This window comes from Ictalurus punctatus, chromosome 26 (assembly GCF_001660625.3).
Source record: "Ictalurus punctatus breed USDA103 chromosome 26, Coco_2.0, whole genome shotgun sequence".
Classification (NCBI taxonomy): Eukaryota; Metazoa; Chordata; class Actinopteri; order Siluriformes; family Ictaluridae; genus Ictalurus; species Ictalurus punctatus.
The window spans coordinates 7,702,336-7,720,185 of NC_030441.2; the positions used below are offsets into that span (position 1 = coordinate 7,702,336).

Below are 17,850 nucleotides of genomic sequence, written 5' to 3' on the forward strand. Positions count from 1 at the left end.
GCTCCGCGTTTCATGATGGTTGGTAAGCTTGAGTAGGATTGCTTGATTAGTTTAAATTACAGGCGGGAAAACGTTTTCCCTGAAACCTTAATAAGTTACTGAATTATCGCTTAGCGGATTTTGATATCGATTGACTGACCCTAGTCGGTGCGTTTCTTAAAGGTGACCTGTCTGCCAGTGTTGATAACCCTGCTGTATAACTGTTTTGCAGGCGTTGTTCCTGTTTGTTCGTGCCGTTTGTCTGTACTTGACGTGCACCACCTTCCACCACCGTTCCCCTTGACACATCGATCACGTTACGGCTTCCGTGATCCGTCTGTACTCAGAACTGTCAGTCGCCTTGTGTTGCGCTGAACTGACACACACCGTAGTGCCAATCGTCTGTTAGATGTAACAACTTGAAATAACGCGCATGCGCAGCTATGTTCCGGGATTTTCGAGGTGCTGCAGATACGACTACGTGCTTTAAGAAAAGAGCTTTGAGTACGCTGTTCGTTTTGCCGAGTCAGTAACTGAATTCGCTTTCGGCTACAGCTACAGGTTTAATGCGGAATATTTTATTTGTCTTTACTTTTACTACATCCTAAAGATCCTGATCACTGTTTCTTTTCACAGAGTGTTAGAGTGCCAAGACTTGCCGATCGTTAACGGACAGTGTGATCCCTATGCAGCCGTGTCCTTACAGGGCCCATCCAGGTAAATCTGCCCCAGTACCGGCACCACAACCGCCTCATGTTTGGTATGAGTACACACCGTGCGCTCACGTCATGTTCACAACCCTCAAGCTGACTGGATGCAACCTCTCTCATTTTTTTCTTCTCCCTTCCTGTGTCTTTCATCTGCAACAGATCGGAAGCCAAGAAGACCAAGGTCAAGCGGAAAACCAACAACCCTCAGTACGATGAAGTCTTCTACTTTGAGGTAGGGAAAGAAAGGGGAAAAAAAGAACGCAGATGTCTTTCACGATCCTCTGAAACGAATTCAGCCCGAGTAAACATTAACCAGTAGAAACGTTCTGCGAACCATTATTATTACACTTATGTGAAATGGAGCCTGAGATTTTTTTAGGCATGGCGCATGCTCGATTTAAATCTGCATTAAGAGGGATTTTACTCGTCTTAAAACTCTTATTTATTTATTTATTTGTGTATTTTTTCGATTCTTTGTATCGAATCTGTAAAAGCCGATGACTCGCAGCTTGGATGTATCTGCGAACATTGTCGTTAGAATAATATTTCATTCGCTTTGAGATCCTTCGAAGGTAATCGGAGTCACGGTGTCCAAGGCTGAAGCTTACAGTTCGTGGTTTTCCACACCCTCGCGATGTCTACGCGCAGTTTACAAACAAGCTGAATGCAGATTGTAAGAAGTGATACGTTATGGTTGACTGCTGTGGGGGGAAAAAAAAAAAAAGAAAAGAAAAAAACAGAACAAAAGTGCAAGTCTGGGGATCACAACGGAAGGAGTACGTGTCCACACCCTTGCACTTGCCCTTGCTTCATGAGCCACTGCTTTCAGAGAAACTTCAGCAGAGTTGTTGATGTTTAAACTCCCGCGAGGGCTTCCGAGTGCAAACGATGACCTCTGTACCGATTTGCCTTTCCTCCTCGTCTCCGCTCTACTTCACGACCCGTCCTGGACAACACTGTTTAATGTCTCCGTCGGCGCGTTCGCTCGGACTGGTGGACAAGAGAAGACAACGGCGGGATTGATTCCAGCACTGCGAGACACACAATCCACTCCATTGATCTCATCTCCCTCACAGTCACGGCCTTTCCCACACAAAGCACGCCACACAGACATACCGAACCCTACAGTCCAGAGTTCATCCCAGTGCCACATACCACACCACCGACTACAGCACGTGTTATCTACGACTGAGATTTCCTGCATTTCATTAACGAGCTAGACGTGACATGAGCGAGACTTCACCTGTCAGTGGTTTTAATGTTACGGCTGATCCACCGAACCACTGGAAGACCATCATCCGGTCCAGATTCGGAGAGCCTTTGGATTCCTATTCTTGACTGATAGGGAGTGATCATCACGGTTGATGTGCTGTACGTTCTGAGGTGTTTTAATTCTCAGTAAAATGTGGTGATTTGAGCTACTATAGACTTCCTGTCAGTGACCAGTCTAGTCATTCTCCTCTGGCCATTAACCTTAACAAGGCATTTCTGTCTGCAGAGCTGCTGCTCACTGGGTGGTTTTTCACATCACATTTCTCTCCATTCGGATGTTTAGCGTGAACTGAAGCTCTTCACCTGTATCTGCATAACTGTATGCATTGTTTGGTGGGGGGCACATGCTCATCCCGACTCTCCTGCTCCACTCGCTCCAGTAATCCTGTAGTGATAATGCGGGTTGGGTGGTTTTCAAAAACGAACGTTTAAAAAGTACACCCCTATTTGGGTGTACGTGTAGGTTATCAATTCAATTCAATTCAGTTTTATCTGTATAGCGCTTTTTACAATAGACATTGTCTCAGAGCAGCTTTACAGAAATATCGACACGGTATACAGATATTAAAGGTGTGAATTTATCCCAACTGAGCAAGCCACTGAGTGGCGACGGTGGCGAGGAAAAACTCCCTAAGATGTTTTAAGAGGAAGAAACCTTGAGAGGAACCCGACTCAGAAGGGAACCCGTCCTCATCTGGGTAACAACAGATAGTGTGAAAAAGTTCATTATGGATTTACATGAAGTCTGTTTGGATTTAGGAGCAGCCGTAGTCCCAGCAGTCTGGAATTGGAGTAGATTAGAGCTCCATCCAGAGGTAGGACATCCGAAACGGATCAGGCAGGTCCGGAAATCAGAAAGGATCAGGATCTCTAGTATCTCCATAAAATCGTGTGTGGCTCGGCAGAAGGAGAGAGGGAGAGAAAAGATTATTAGGACTGGGGATTAGTATAATAGAGAGACTAGTCAGGGTAGGCGTGAGTAAACAAATACGTTTTAAGCCTGGCATATCAGATGAAGGATAACAAAATCCTATTCAAGCATAAGCAAGGCACGTCCTGCATCAGAGGACATGCACATGCATGTCCTCATACCTGCTCTGGAGTAGTACAAACACCGCATCGCCTGGTCTTCATATCGAACTTAGAGATAACGCTCTGCTGCAGCAGCTATGACTTTCCAAATCATGCGGGATTTCATTATGGAAAACACATCTCATGCCAGCTCAGACATTCGTCAGTGGCCAATCTGGAATAATGCCATGCTGAAGAGGAGTTTTCTGCCTTCCAACAAGCACTCAGTGTTGTAGCTGAACATGTGCATCACCTGGCCCACCACATCCTGTGCAAATCTGAGTTGATATGCAAATAAGGTCTGAGTCAGTTACAGTACACAACAAAACATCGTTATCACAGTGTCAATCAAACGTTAAACACATACACCACGTTTCTCTTCTGTGGGCTTTATGTGGCTGGTCATTATTTTTGACCTTTTGTGCAGGTGTGTCATGGAAATTTGGATAGGAAAAGCACAATAATGCTGGAACTGCAGGAACTGAATTCACTCATAATTTCTCATAATGTTTTACTTCAGCGCGTCTGTACTGTCCACTACTGTTCGTCTTTCACCCAGCAGTTAGTCCTCTGTTATAATTATCTTTCTTTAAAAAAAAAAAAAAAAAAGAAGAAAGAAATGAAATAGTACGTAGTGATGGCAGCGCTGGCCAGGGCTAGACGAGGGGAAGTTGAACACTTCCCTTGTCTAGGAACTTAACCACACAAACCCTATTTTTAACAGCGACGGGATAAAACAGCATGACCAGATCCACTGCGCCATTAGCACTGATAATTCAGAAGCATTTAAAGGTGGTGTACTGGCATTACAGCAGACAGTGCTCATGTCCGCTGTATTTGGTTATAACTCATGCTAACTAGTTTTACGAAGTACAACATAAAACAAAGGCAACCTGAGTAAACAAATAATACCTTTTTTTTTTAAGCCAAAAAAATTATCCAACGCTTATCACCAGTGTGAAAAACTAACTGCCTCTCTTAAAAATAAAACCTGGTTGTGCTACCTTTAGCAGCAATAACTGCAACCAAACTCTTCTGATTACTGGAGATCAGACTTTCACTTACTTCTAGGACTCAGACTTACTCCTGTGCTTTGGATCGTTGTCTTGCTGCACGATCCAGTTGAAGACCGGACGTTCTCCTTTAGGATTTTCTGGTAGAGAGCAGAATTCATGTTTTCCTCAATTATTGCAAGTTGCCCAGTCCCTGAAGCAGCAAAGCATCCCCACACCATCACACTTCCTCCACCATGCTTGACCGTAGATATGATGTTCTTTTTGTGGAATTCTGTGTTTGGTTTGTGGCAGATGTAACGGGACTCCTGTCTTCCAAACAGTTCCACTTTCAACTCATCAGTCCACAGAACATTCTCCCAAAAGGTTTGAGGATCATCAAGGGGTGTTTTGATTAAATTCAGATGAGTCTTAATGTTCTTCAGGGTTAGTGGTTTTCTCCTCACCACTCTTCCATGGATGCCATTTGTCCCCAGTGTCTTTCTGATAGTGGAGTCATGAACAGTGACCTTTATTGATGCAAGAGAGGACTGTAGGTCCTTTGATGTTGTCCTTGGCTCTTTTGTGACTTGCTGGATGAGTCGTTGCTGTGCTCTTGGAGGAATTTTAGAAGGTGGGCCACTTCTGGGAAGGTTCACTACTGTGCCGAGTTTTTCCATTTGGAGATAAAGTCTCTCTCTGGGGTCCTTTGGAGTCCCAGAGACTTTGAAATAGCTTTGTAACTCTTCCCAGACTGATGTATTTCAATCACCTTCTTCATCATCATTTCTGGAATTTCTTTACATTCTGGCACTGTGTGTTACTGACTAAGACCTTTTAACCAACTTCATGCTGTTGATAAAGTTCTGTTTAAGTGTTGATGTGATTGAACAGGGTTTGCAGTGATCAGTGTCTAGTCCAGCTGAACCCCATTGTGAATGCAGCTTCATAGATTTAGGGATTTAGTAACTATGGGGGCAAATACATTTTCACACAGCACCAGTTGGTATTGGATAACTCTTTTTTCTTTTTCGCGTCGATAAATAACAAATAACATTTGTGTTTACTCGGGTTGCCTTTGTTTTATCTTAGATTTTGTTTTAATTTCAGAAACAATTTCGTACGAGATACACACAAAACCCGAAGAAATCAGAATGGGGGCAAATACTTTTTCACAGCACTGTACACTGCTGTTTTTTTTTGTTTGTTTGTTTTTTTATAGTCATAGTTATGTGTGTCATCCGAACGTTTATATGAAGCCTTCTTGTTATGAACTGTCCTTGCAGATCACCAGACCACTCAACTACACCAAGCGGCAGTTTGACGTGGAGGAGGAGGATGTGGATAAATTAGCACTCAGGTGTGTTGTGTATGAAGTGTACGTTAATGCGAAGTCCATGCATGAGTCGTTACTATAGAATGAGCGCATTAATAATATAGACCTTGCAGCCAAAACTATCGTCAGAAAAATGAATTAACACCTTCTGACCAACCGATCTGAGAATTCACCAGTGCTGTGGTGTACGAGGTCATAAAGTACTGTTCCTCGGGGGGTTTTCCTCCTGAATGTGGCATTATGAAACATCTCTCGTCTTGGTTTTGTTTTTCCAGGGTGGATCTGTGGAACGCCAGTAACCTGAAGTTCGGAGACGAGTTTTTAGGAGGTGTTCGGGTGCCACTGAAGGTTTTGGGCCAGGAGGGCGTTCATGACGCATGGTATTACTAAATCATCTCAGTATGAGTACATCAAAGCTTACGAGCACATAACACATATCAACTTCTTTATTGTCATTCCTCTATATAGCTTGGACACGTTGGAACGAAATGACGTGGTGCAACACGGAACAGTACGCAAGACTACATAAAGTGCAAATACACAACAGTGAGACGGGTGCAAGGCAATAAATACACAGATCATGGGCTGTAAATGGTAAACTGTTGTGTGGCGTCGCAGGAATATTGTCAGAAACGAGTTCCACAATGTAAAGTGACTGATGCCGCTGCGTAACGTGCGGCGTGCAGTGGTACTGAGTCATACTGGGTTGGGTGTTTGACTAACCCAGGTGAGCGTTAGGAGGCAGCGGGGTGTTGAGTAATCCTGACTGCCTCAGGGAAGAAACTGTCACGGAGTCTGCTGGTGATGGCACGGATGCTCCTGTACCTTCTGTCAGATGGTAGAGACGGGTGAAGAGTCCACGGGAGGGGTGACAGGGGTCGTCCGCCATACCGGTGGCTTTGCCGATGCAGCGGTTGTTGAATGAGGTGTCGGTGGTGGGTAGAGAGACCCCGACGATCTTTTCAGCTGTCCTCGCGATTCTCCGTAGGGTCTTGTGTCCGGACGCTGTGCGTTTCCCGTGCCACACGGTGAGGCAGCCGGTCAGGACGCTGTCAGTCGTCTCTCTGTAGAAGGAGATGAGGACGGGAGGGGAGAGTTTGGCTCTCTTCAGCCAACGCAGGAAGTGGACGCGCTGCTGGGCCTTCTTGGCTAGGCAGGTGGTGTTGAGAGTCCAGGAAGGTCATAAAGAACAAGTCAAATTGAAGCACCTGATGTTAGTAAACTGTTTTTACTTGAAAGAGCTCAGTGAAAGAGCATGAGTCACTGAGGGTTATCGAATGCCATGAGTAGAACTACACCATGAGTATAACTATACCATTGGTCCCTCTGTGTCTGTCTGTCTGGCTCTGATTTCCTTTCGGTCTCACTCCGTCTCTCTCTCGCTGTCTCTTAGGTACTTCCTACAACCGAGGGATAACAGCGGTAAGTCGGTGAAGGCCGACGAACTGGGTTCTTTAAGACTCAACATTGTTTACACAGAGGACCATGTCTTCCCTTCGGAGTGCTACAGTGACCTCACTGACCTGCTGCTGCAGTCTGCACGGATGGAGGTGAGTCTCTTTGTGTGTGTGGTCACTTTTGCAGAACAAACCGGATTTGTTTAAATGTGCATTAGGTAAGATTCATTCTCTAACGGTTAGGTAAGTGGATTCGAATTTGAAACCCCCCCCCCCCCCCCCCCCCCCCCCCCGGCCATATTCACGATACTCTGGCTCTACGTCCAAACGCAAGCAAGCATTCCCAGACCCACGTTTTCTCAACCACTTAATACACTTGTGCTGAAGCCATGGCTTAAACCGTTATATTTGATCATGTTTTACTCACCTTTCAGGTTATTTGTATAAGTAAGACATTTTTTGAATGACTATTAGTTCAACTGATGGAGAAAAGATGCAGACGATTTGGTGAGCAGGTGTATCCGTTGTCAAAAAAGAAGCCATAACGATAGGATCTCACAGACCACTGGGAATGTTGAGGATGGTATTGCTACCGAACATTTTAAACCTCACAATAAGCCGACACGAAATAACGCTAGACAAAGCGTAAAAGATCCACCAGTTGGGTTGCCAGGTTTTCCGGCAATTGCGTTGCAACGTAGCTCTTTACATCAACAGACTGCGTAATTATAAACTGTGTAAATTTCAGCTGAAAAAGTGCAGAACTTCAGTACGCTTCAATCTGAAAAACTGGTTTTTTTTGGACCTGATGAGTATGGACGCATAAAAGAGACATGAAGAGTGGAATGTTAACATGATAATGTCTGGGGGCTTATTCTGGGGGTTCGAATCCCACCTCTGCCCTGTGTGGGCGGAGTTTGCATGTTCTCCATAATTCAAGGGTTTCCTCTGGGAACTCCGGTTTCCTCCCCCAGTCCAAAGACATGCGTTGTAGGCTGATTGGCATTTCCAAATTGTCCATAGTGTGTGACCCTCCGTGACCCTTTGGGAAATATATGATAGTCTTTTTAATGCTTAATAGTGCAATCTAACACCACTGAATTCACAGGGTTGAAATACAGTATATTACTTTTAAAACATGTTTGAACATGTTTAAAAAAATTATAATGGTTAGCATCTCTCTTAAAATAGTTTTTATTTTCAGTGTCGTTCATGTCCAGTCAAATTAATTTAGAAGAAATTAGGTTCAGCTGAATCCAGGGGTCAGCAAAGGCAGTTGGAAGAGACTGTGTGCTGATTGGATAGACATCAGTTTAGTGCATTCTAGGCTTTAGAATTTGTATGAAATTTCTATCCATTCACTTATGAAGTCCTTAATGTTCCGATTGTAAAGTGTGTGTGTGTGTGTGTGTGTGTTGCCGTAGCCTGTCTCAGCATCAGCAGCCCACATCCTTGGAGACGTGTGCCGGGAGAAGCAGGAAGCGGCCGTCCCGCTGGTCCGTCTCTTCCTGCACTACGGCAAAATCGTGCCTTTTATCAGTGCAATCGCCAACGCAGAGGTTAACCGCACACAGTGAGTTCACACACACACACACACACACACACACTTATTTACTGTCTTTATATGGGAATTACACTGTGTTATGACGGTTGGTAATAATGCTGAGATGTCCTTCAGTAATAAGTATCTTTTTGATTATTCAGGGCTGTTTAACGTTGAAGGACGGTTTCGAAATACTATACTATTGGACATGATACATTTTCTGGACATACAGTACGCCGGTCAGTAATTCTACCGTTGGACATCTGTAATAATTTTGGCCAAAATGCATCCAGAAAACAGAAGGCTCATCTAACGGTGTATGACGAAACCTTCACAGACGTCGGAACGTGTCCGTAAACAAAAATCCTCGGACGTTAATGACAGTACAGTCCCACTTCACCACGTCAATCTAATCCTGTTGCTGTAGAGCTTCAAACGCATCAGGATCTTAATCGGACCTGTACAGTACACACGCCTGTGACATTCGTACATGAAGCCAAGTGGGAAATATTGCGTTCAGTATTAGTGGTCAGACTGTAAAAAGGATTTCATGTAAAATAAGCTGTAGGAATCAGAACTGGAGATGCGCGACGTGTCGGGTCAGCGTCACGCCTCGGCATCAATCGGATTGAATTTTTTGAGATGTCTAGAGATTCCCACGCCTTAGTGTTTATCGGGCTGCAAATCGAGCCTTGGGTGTTAATAATGTGTTGGGCGTTTGTTTTGTTTTTTTGAGTCGCCTAGCAGTATCTATAACGCAGTGGTGGCTCAGCCGTTAATGTGCTGGTGTGCTGCTCAGAAGGTCGTGAGTTCAAACCCCAGCACACCCCAGCACTGCCAAGCTGCCACTGTCGGGTCCTTGAGCGAGGCCATTAACCCTCAGTTACTCAGCTGTATGAATGAGATAAATGTAAGGCGCTCTGGATAAGGGCGTCTGCCAAATAGCGTAAACGTAATCTTGCTCTCCCTCAGGGATCCCAACACGATATTCCGGGGCAATTCATTAACGTCCAAATGCATTGACGAGACCATGAAGCTGGCAGGAATGCACTATCTACAGGTCACTCTCAAGCCCATTATCGACGAGGTGAGTCTTTGTGTGAGTCGGCTTTTTAAAATATTGGTATCATTTTTTTAATGATTATTACTGTATATGTATATGTGTGTGTGTGTGTGTGTGTGTGTGTGTGTTTTGTGGCGTAGATCTGCACAGAGCACAAGCCTTGTGAAATCGACCCTGTTAAGCTGAAGGAATCGGAGAATCTCGAGACCAACAGGGTGAGTCATACTTCTCTCAGTCTGCATGTTTATGAGCCTGTGTGTGGTTTCCCTGTGTGTGTGTGTGTGTGTGTGTGTGTGTGGCTGTATATGAAGGCATGTGATCTGGATGCTTGTTTACTTGAGAGAGCTGTGTGAAACAAAGCATTATAGACAGGCTGGATGTTATGAAAGGCATTTCTAATTTCCAAATGTTTTCACAGTTGTCTGTCTTCATCTACTTGATGGCACAAACATGGGCATGTGTAAATGTTCTAGTAGTGTGTGTGTGTGTGTGCGTACACGCACGTTCCTTCACCTCCCTCTTTATGTCTGTTCTGTTTTCAGGAGAACCTGCGGCAGTACGTGGATCGCATCTTCAACGTCATCACCACCTCTGGCGTCAGATGCCCCACTGTCATGTGCGACATTTTCTTCTCACTCCGAGAATCCGCCGCCACCCGTTTCCAAGGTAACCGCAGACACACTTCATGTGACCTTGAGTTAGCAACTGAATGCTGTGAAGCATAAAATAGTCTCTTGCTTTCGTTAGCGGTGCTGGTGGTTCCAGCGTCACCCTGACCCCAGATCAGCGCTGCCGTTTCTCATACAGTGTGTGTGTGTGTGTGTGTGAAGTTACCTTTTGCTTAGCAGAGTTCCAGAAATAGCTTCTCGCCGAGGAGTTTCTGATGAGTTTGCCTGCTCTTTATCCCTTTGGTCACTCTGCATTCCCTGCCATGTCCTCATTTGCTTTCACCTCCTGCTCACTGTTATGTTTGCGGTATTTGAAAGAAGGCAGCGGCAGGCTGGATTTAGAGTTTGCATGATGCCACCTGCTGGACAGTGAGGCACATTGCAGTGACGTCCTACACAAACAGGAGAGCGTTCAGACTAAGACTTTTAGGAATGACATCATTTTCGACCCCAGCGTGTCTGAGGTATAAAGCGGGTGAGAAGCACGGTTGCGTCCGTGTTCGTCTTTTGCGATTAAAAAAAAATAAAAAATTCGAGCCAGCTAAGTGTGACGGGCGACGTATGTTTATCTCCTAAAACCAGCGAAGTGTTATAGATTTAATAAAGTCTGCATGATAATAGATCTAAAGTAAATTCTTGTCTGTACAGTATATCTTTGGTGTCACGTGATCAGCTCAGGGTTGAGGAGAGGACATCACAAGTAGGAATTCCAAATTGAGCTCGCGTTTTCTTTGTTTTTTCGTTCAGAAATTCAAAATTGGAGTCACGAGCTTTAATCGAATGTAGCGCAGGCACACGAAGATCAGCTCAAGCACACGAAACCCCACTTATTTCCAAGCTATGTTTGTGTGAGTCGGTTTGACCAATCAAATCGAATTCTTTCTTTTTTTTCACTCATTGGACTGCAGCTGTTTTATGTCAGAAATTTGTAATAAGAGCAATAACACTGGCTGTGTCTGAATATACAGAAGGCAGAAAGCAGTACGCCAGAGGAGTAGTATGTCTGAATTCTCCGCATTCATAAAACAGTAGGCAGGAAATGACCCGCCGCTTCCGCCCGCCGAGGGAACCGGCGGAGACTGCGCTATCCCGTACTGCAGCGGGACGGGCTGAAAAGAGCTGAAAAACGGCTCTTTTGAAGTTCTAGGTCACGTGACAATGCCAAGACGGCGGATGTAGTACGTCCGGATCGTATTCATGTACTGATCGGTACGTACCTCGTCAACGGCCGAGCAGCGGGTACCGAATCAGACGCGGTACGTATTGTCACAGTACATGATTTCGGACGCAGGGATTGTTTTCAGATCCGCGACCGGACGACATTGCCTTAAACGTACAACGTAGCCCGCTTGAAAATCCCGGCTACTTTTTCGCTAGCTATCTAACTGGCTAACATTCTCCAAACACACGACTATAACACCGAGCGAATGTGACTACAGTCCCAAATTGGATTTCACGACTGAGCAATAAAAAAAAATGTAATTAATGAATCGATTCGATTTTATTGGTATTTTAACAGTGGACGTTGTCTCGGAGCGTCTTTACAGAGATATAAAAACAGGACACGGATTTTAAGTGTGTGAATTTATCCCTAACGAGCGAGCCGAATAAAACAAATAAATCAATCAGATTTGCTCAGCGGCGTTTAAAATCTGAGGACATGTGTTTATTGTATGACGACGCTGATGATTGTGTTTGTGGATGTTCACAGTGGACCAAGACGTGAGGTACACAGCAGTCAGTAGCTTCATTTTCCTGCGTTTCTTCGCCCCGGCGATCCTGTCACCCAACCTTTTTCAGCTTAGGCCGCATCATCCGGTGAGTGTTTACCCCCGACTGTATACGCCACGTGATCTACGTCATCATAATAACAACATCCTGACTTTACACACGACCGAAGGAACCTGCGGCTGTGAAATTGTGTTTGAGTTTGTTGCGTCGCCGTCCCTAACGTCCTTCTGGTCTTTCCCGTGAAGGATCCTTGTACGTCACGGACTCTGACGCTCATCTCCAAAACCATCCAGACCCTGGGAAGCCTCGCCAAGTCGAAATCAGTAAGTTAGTGGATTTAAGGCTAAGGGTGGGACGTTATACGCTCTGCCCTGTTCTAATGTCACTAGCCAATCATCTGCGTCTGTGAGCGCATGTCGTGTGTAGTTTCCTCGATTAAAGCTTGCTAGGTAACAGAACGTTTGACTGCGCAGTCACGAAGAACCGGTTTAGATGGAAATTAAACTGCAAACTCGATCAATCGTTCTGTAATCGGTGCCGAGATATTGTATGTGTTTTTTTTTTAATTAGCCGTATGGGTGATAATGATCTCAGCTTTTCTCACTGTTCTCCAGGGCAACTTTAAAGAATCTTACATGGCTGCGTTTTACGATTACTTCAACGAGCAGAAGTACGCAGACGCCGTGAAAAATGTGAGTTACTTATTTGTGCTTTTTGTTGAATCCGGAGTAAGACGCATTCTGCCGGTGAGTACCGGACGCCTCCACTTGCCGCTCCACACGTCCTGTTCATTTCAGTGTGAAGCTCTGGAATAAATATCAGTGCGCTGCACGCCGACTGTCTCATCCATTCAGACTTTAAACAAAACTGTAAAATAGCCATTTTGTACAACGGGGTGAAGTATCGTCGACTCGATTTCCATAGCAACACCCCACTCATAAACAAACCCACGCAAACATGAGAGAAACGCCCACCAGAGTTGAGGAGAGAGAGAGAGAGAGGCAGCGGTGCCATGTGGAAACAAACTTTAACAGCGGACACATACTGTTAACTCCTCTAAGCATTTTTTCCCCTTGTCACTGCATTTTTCCTTCCGTTACCCCGCCCAGTAAGGGGTGGCTGTGGATCGGGTGGTAGAGCGGGTCGTCCACTAATCGTAGGGTCGGCGGTTCGATCCCCGGCCCACGTGACTCCACATGCCGAAGTGTCCTTGGGCGAGACACTGAACCCCAAGCTGCTCCCGATGGCAAGTTAACACCTTGCATAGCAGCTCTGCTACCGTTGGTGTGTGAGTGTGTGTGTGTGTGTGAATGGGTGAATCAGACACAGTGTAAAGCGCTTTGTATATAAGTGCGCCATTTACCATTTTACCATTTATCCAGTACGTGTTATTTTCCGCCGATGAACCCACTCAAACGTGAACCTGTTTTATTAATGCGTATGGTTCCAATCCTTCTGTGTGTGTGTGTGTGTGTGTGTGTGTGTGTGTGCAGTTTCTCGATCTGATTTCATCGTCTGGGAGGTGGGATCAGAAGAGCATCGAGACGCCGATCATGTTGAAAGAAGGGTAAGCAGCGAGTAGCAGCACTGTGCTGGATTAATTACCATCTTGTGAATGGCTAACGCAGAGATGAGTTAATGCATGTGATAAATAAAAAGTGTGTGTGTGTGTGTGTGTGTGTGTGTTTGGAACTTGCAGGATGAACGTATGTATTAACAGCAGAGCCAATGGAAAGGATACGTGTGTGCATCTCTAATCTGTCTGTCAAATTCAGGTCCTGGGGGCCACAGCTCTTTAGATTTAGAAATTGAACAATGTCCAACGTACCAAATTTAGTCGTTGGTAATTAACCGACGAGTCGAATCATGTGTGTTAAATGAGGCGTAAAAGGAAACTCTGCAGTGCTGTGATCCTCTAGGACTAGGGTCTGACTCTTCTGGCCTTTAAGACACATTCAGGTGTCTTTTTTTCTTGTATTTCTCTGCTGGGCACAGGAGCGTTAAACTGACTAATAAGAGGGTTGATGGGAAGGGTTCTTGCAGGTAAGCTGCACCCGATTGGCCGCTCCTCTGACCCTCACAGCCCTTTCCACTTCCCTGATACGTGTAAATTGTATAGGCAATTATCAGGGAAGTGTTGAACCTGATAGTATGCCAAAGTAAAATGCAGACGAAAGCTCCTGCCATTGTTCTTTTGTGTCGTGTGTTTCGTGGCCAAAGACATTGTCAGAAGAGGAGACGGTCCACTCGTCGCAAGCCACCCTGGCAATGTACTTTCATACAAGACATACAAGAACATGCTCCTATCTGAGTACATGAGAAGACATCAGACATTTCATGATAGCCCTGCTGAAGTGTCTAATGCAGATTTCAGATCTGATAATGGTATGGTATAAATCATTAGCAGTCTTTGGTTCAAAGTGAGCAAAAAATGATGTTCCAGCTACTATGGGTGTGAGTGCCTGCTCCAAAGGGCGGGGGAGGGGTCTGGGGGTGCTAGTTTTCGTGACACCAACCTTCTGTACAGCTGTTTTTATGGGAACAACAGCCATGTTTCCATCCATAGAAACACCAGATGCTAATAAAATCTCCAAAACGTGCTCAGTTGAGGTGGAGAAATTCCTCGATGCACATCAAAAAGAAAGTCATGTGACTTTTCCTTAACAAATCACGCGATTGGATAATTGGCTGACGCGATCGGATGTTCCGCACACGCGGCCGAGTTATACAGCGCAGCGGCGGTGCGTGTTTCTGTGGGAACCGGGGCGCGGTGGGTCGGACTAACCAGGAGCCCGATCCGCGATGCACAGCACCTCGAGTGTTGCTTTCGTCATTGTGAAAGTCAGTCATGGAAATGATTTGGTATAATTACCTCGCAGGACTCTCACACGATTCCCTTCCCAAATATCAGGCATGTCCGCCTCCTGTAACATCATACCATGAGGTTTATGAGAGCGTTTCATCGGGGCGCTCTGAAGCGCAAGTCGTTTATTTTATCGGGGAAAAAAACAACAACTTCCATTTGTATCGATACTTTCGCGCCGGTCTCCCCGGAAGTGCCGATTTTGTCCTCCTGAACACGTGGGATGCAAACGGTGCTTTATTCGCGAACGTTTTATACGATATTCCAATTTTTCACGTAAATTCCATTCACAACTTGGACGGAAACATGGCTCGAGACTTCCAGCCAAGAGGACATCAGATCTCGAATGGCTTCGTATTGTCTACGCGTGCGGTGCATGAGACAGGGCCGATCAGCTGGTGGACTGCGGTCTGGATGCGGACTCAGCGAAGTATTTCAGCCGAATAAAATAAGTACTTATGTATGAAAGGAAAAATCGCTCGTAGTTCAGCAACCGAACGAGCGCTGGGGTAGCGGTGGCTTAGCGGTTAAGGCTCTGGGTTACCGATCGGAAGGTCGGGGGTTCAAGCTCCAGCACTGCGGAGCTGCCACTGTTGGGCCCTTGAGCAAGGCCCTTAACCTTCTCTGCTCCAGGGGGCGCTGTATCATAGCTGACCCTGTGCTCTGACCCCAACTTCCTAACATGCTGGGGTATGCGAAGAAAACAATTTCACTGTGCTGTAATGTATACATGACCAATAAAAGCTCATTATCATTATCCCCTGCTGTCTGTAACTTGTCCAGTCACGTGCATCATGTATAATTATCTAACTGAAGGAAACTCATCCGAGTGGAGAGATCACTACAGGTTTAGACACATTAGGTCAGAAAGGGAATTCACCCTCTCTGGTCTGATTAGTGAACTGAATGCATTTCAATTTCTCGACAGTAACACGATATTTAAAGGCAGTTGGACAGAGAAGTATGTGTTCCATTGAATCAGAACTGATGTGTCAAAAGTGCTAACCTCACGCACTGCTACGAAACTAAAAATAGTCCTCTTACAATTGCCAGATTGTTCGGCAGGATATAATCATGAGCGTTTAAGAGCGTTGTCACCCTTCAGTGAAGTTAAGTTGTTTATCTGGATCTTTGATAGCAAGGAGTTTTATGTAGCTGGACTTCATATAGCGTAGTTAAATACCGCCGACGTACAGTCCTGTGCAAAGCTTTTAGGCACCCTGTTTATTTTTAGTACAAACCTACTTTTTATCGATTTTTATTTTATTTTACATCATCAAGCCCATGCAAAAAAAACTAAACATAAGTCTTCTCGCACAAAATTTAACGTCACAGAAAAATCTCTGTGACGTTAAATGAAGGCTGGGTTTCGCTGCACCGATAAAGCGCGAGTGCGACAGTCAGAGTCTCCAGAAGAACCGTGTCTGGTTCTGCAACATGCTCGATAACACTTCCAGCTCCTCTCCTTACACAGAACTGCACCAACTCTACCGGAGACTACTATTTTAATTTTTATATTATAAAAATAATCGAACAATATTGACTTTGTTTCGTTTACTGCTGTTTACCGCTCTTTACGGTGTTTTTTTTTTTTAATCGTAGAAACTTTTCTTTTCATTATTTTGAAGGCGTCTCTGCTCTACGGCGTCTCTTTGCATGTGCCTAAAACTTCTGCACAGCACCGTAGGATATAACATAACAGCAAGAGGAAGCCATTTAAGATTCAGCCTCCGGCGAGATTTGTTATCTGATCATAAATATTTGTCTCAGCTAAATCTTTTTCATCATCTTCATAATGTCTAGTTAGGAAAAGATTTGTATCCTTGAGCTCACTAAAGCATGACATCACTGTATTTATATAGACAACGGTACTCTAAATCTGCACCGGGTTCATGAATCTGATCGACCTGGCTTTATCAAAGTTCTACCTCTACCGACAGGCTGATTGGCTCCTATAATTCAGTCGTCATGTCGAGCTGTGTGCACTCCCCCTGTTCACATTCCAGCTCGTGAACTGTCTCCTCTCTTGATAATGTCTCTGGTTGATGTGGCCTCTCGATGTTCTTTGATAGCACCGCCTCCCCTTGGTTGTCATAGAGGCTGGACATGGCATGGTCCAAGCACAGACATGTTCTCCAAGTTAGTTGAAGCCTGTGAGTCTGTTTAGCTACACCGTGCAATCTGCTGCGACCTGGTGTCCCATTTCAGCGTGCTTGAAATTTACACAGCCATTTACTTTAACATGTGGTATTTTTCTCATCGCTGCTTTCCAGTCATTCAGTAAGCACAAAACAATGATTTTTAGGCGTAAGATTTGTCCAAGTGTTAGGAACGGTAATCCTTTAGGTTTTTAAAAAGCATGTCAAAAGACAGCAGAAAAGAACCTGTACGTGTAAGTAATGCTCGTGATGTAGGAAACGTCTGATAGTTCTCCCAACACACGCCAAGCTTAACCTGTGCTCTTGTTTATCTCTTGTCTTTGTTCCCCTTTCCCTTCGTACCTCGGCCGACGGACAGATTTATGATCAAAAGAGCGCAAGGGAGGAAAAAATTTGGCATGAAGAACTTTAAGAAGAGATGGTTCCGGCTCACTAATCATGAGTTCACGTACCATAAAACGAAAGGTAATGAAGACGTTACTCTCATTGTGACCGGGATAGGCACCGTGTATTCGTGTCGTCTATCTGGTGGCGGTTGTTATTCATATATGCCCAACGTACTTCATTTGAAATGTTCATATACAGTATGAAAGGTTTGGAAGTGTAAATCTGGATTGCGTTTGTGTTTGTTTGTTTGTTTGTTTGTTTTTGGGGGGGGGGGTTTTGTGGTGTCCTTTGTGTAAAGGTGAAGGACCTTTGTGTAGAATCCCTATTGAGAACATCTTGGCTGTGGAGAGATTAGAGGAGGAGTCTTTCAAGATGAAGAATGTAAGAGACAATGTTGCACACACACACACACACACACACACACACGTGTACTGTACAGAGAACTGATTACACCACACAGCTGTCAGACATTGCATATTGATATACATGTGAATTTATGACCAAAGCAAAAAAAATGAATTGATTATTTAATCAGAACCAAAGTGAGTCTGTCAGTATTATCCCAGTACGTTTGCTGATTTGTGTGTCCAGTGCCATTCGAGAAATCAAATGAAGTTTGTTCCGCAGAAACACTTGGTGACCTTTTTGCTTCCACTCTTCTATTTTGGCTCTCCAGATG

The 17,850-nt window shown here is 44.8% G+C and overlaps 1 protein-coding gene across 3 annotated transcripts in view; it reads left to right on the top strand.

The window, feature by feature from the left end:
* Positions 1-17,850, top strand: part of rasa3 (RAS p21 protein activator 3) — a 67,963-nt gene that overhangs the window by 44,649 nt on the left and 5,464 nt on the right. The window contains exons 6-21 of one of the 3 annotated variants that reach the window (XM_017457946.3): positions 616-696; positions 849-921; positions 5,311-5,384; positions 5,636-5,740; positions 6,754-6,910; positions 8,182-8,330; positions 9,273-9,387; positions 9,504-9,578; positions 9,906-10,029; positions 11,743-11,849; positions 12,008-12,085; positions 12,377-12,454; positions 13,256-13,329; positions 17,143-17,249; positions 17,470-17,552; positions 17,848-17,850. The exon at positions 17,848-17,850 is cut by the window's right edge and continues 206 nt beyond it. In XM_017457946.3, the coding sequence (XP_017313435.1) occupies positions 616-696; positions 849-921; positions 5,311-5,384; positions 5,636-5,740; positions 6,754-6,910; positions 8,182-8,330; positions 9,273-9,387; positions 9,504-9,578; positions 9,906-10,029; positions 11,743-11,849; positions 12,008-12,085; positions 12,377-12,454; positions 13,256-13,329; positions 17,143-17,249; positions 17,470-17,552; positions 17,848-17,850 (1,483 nt within the window). Of the gene's footprint in view, positions 1-615; positions 697-848; positions 922-5,310; positions 5,385-5,635; positions 5,741-5,908; positions 6,574-6,753; positions 6,911-8,181; positions 8,331-9,272; positions 9,388-9,503; positions 9,579-9,905; positions 10,030-11,742; positions 11,850-12,007; positions 12,086-12,376; positions 12,455-13,255; positions 13,330-17,142; positions 17,250-17,469; positions 17,553-17,847 lie in introns of those variants that run through there. The other 2 variants (XM_053676046.1, XM_053676047.1) reach the window with 2 other exon arrangements.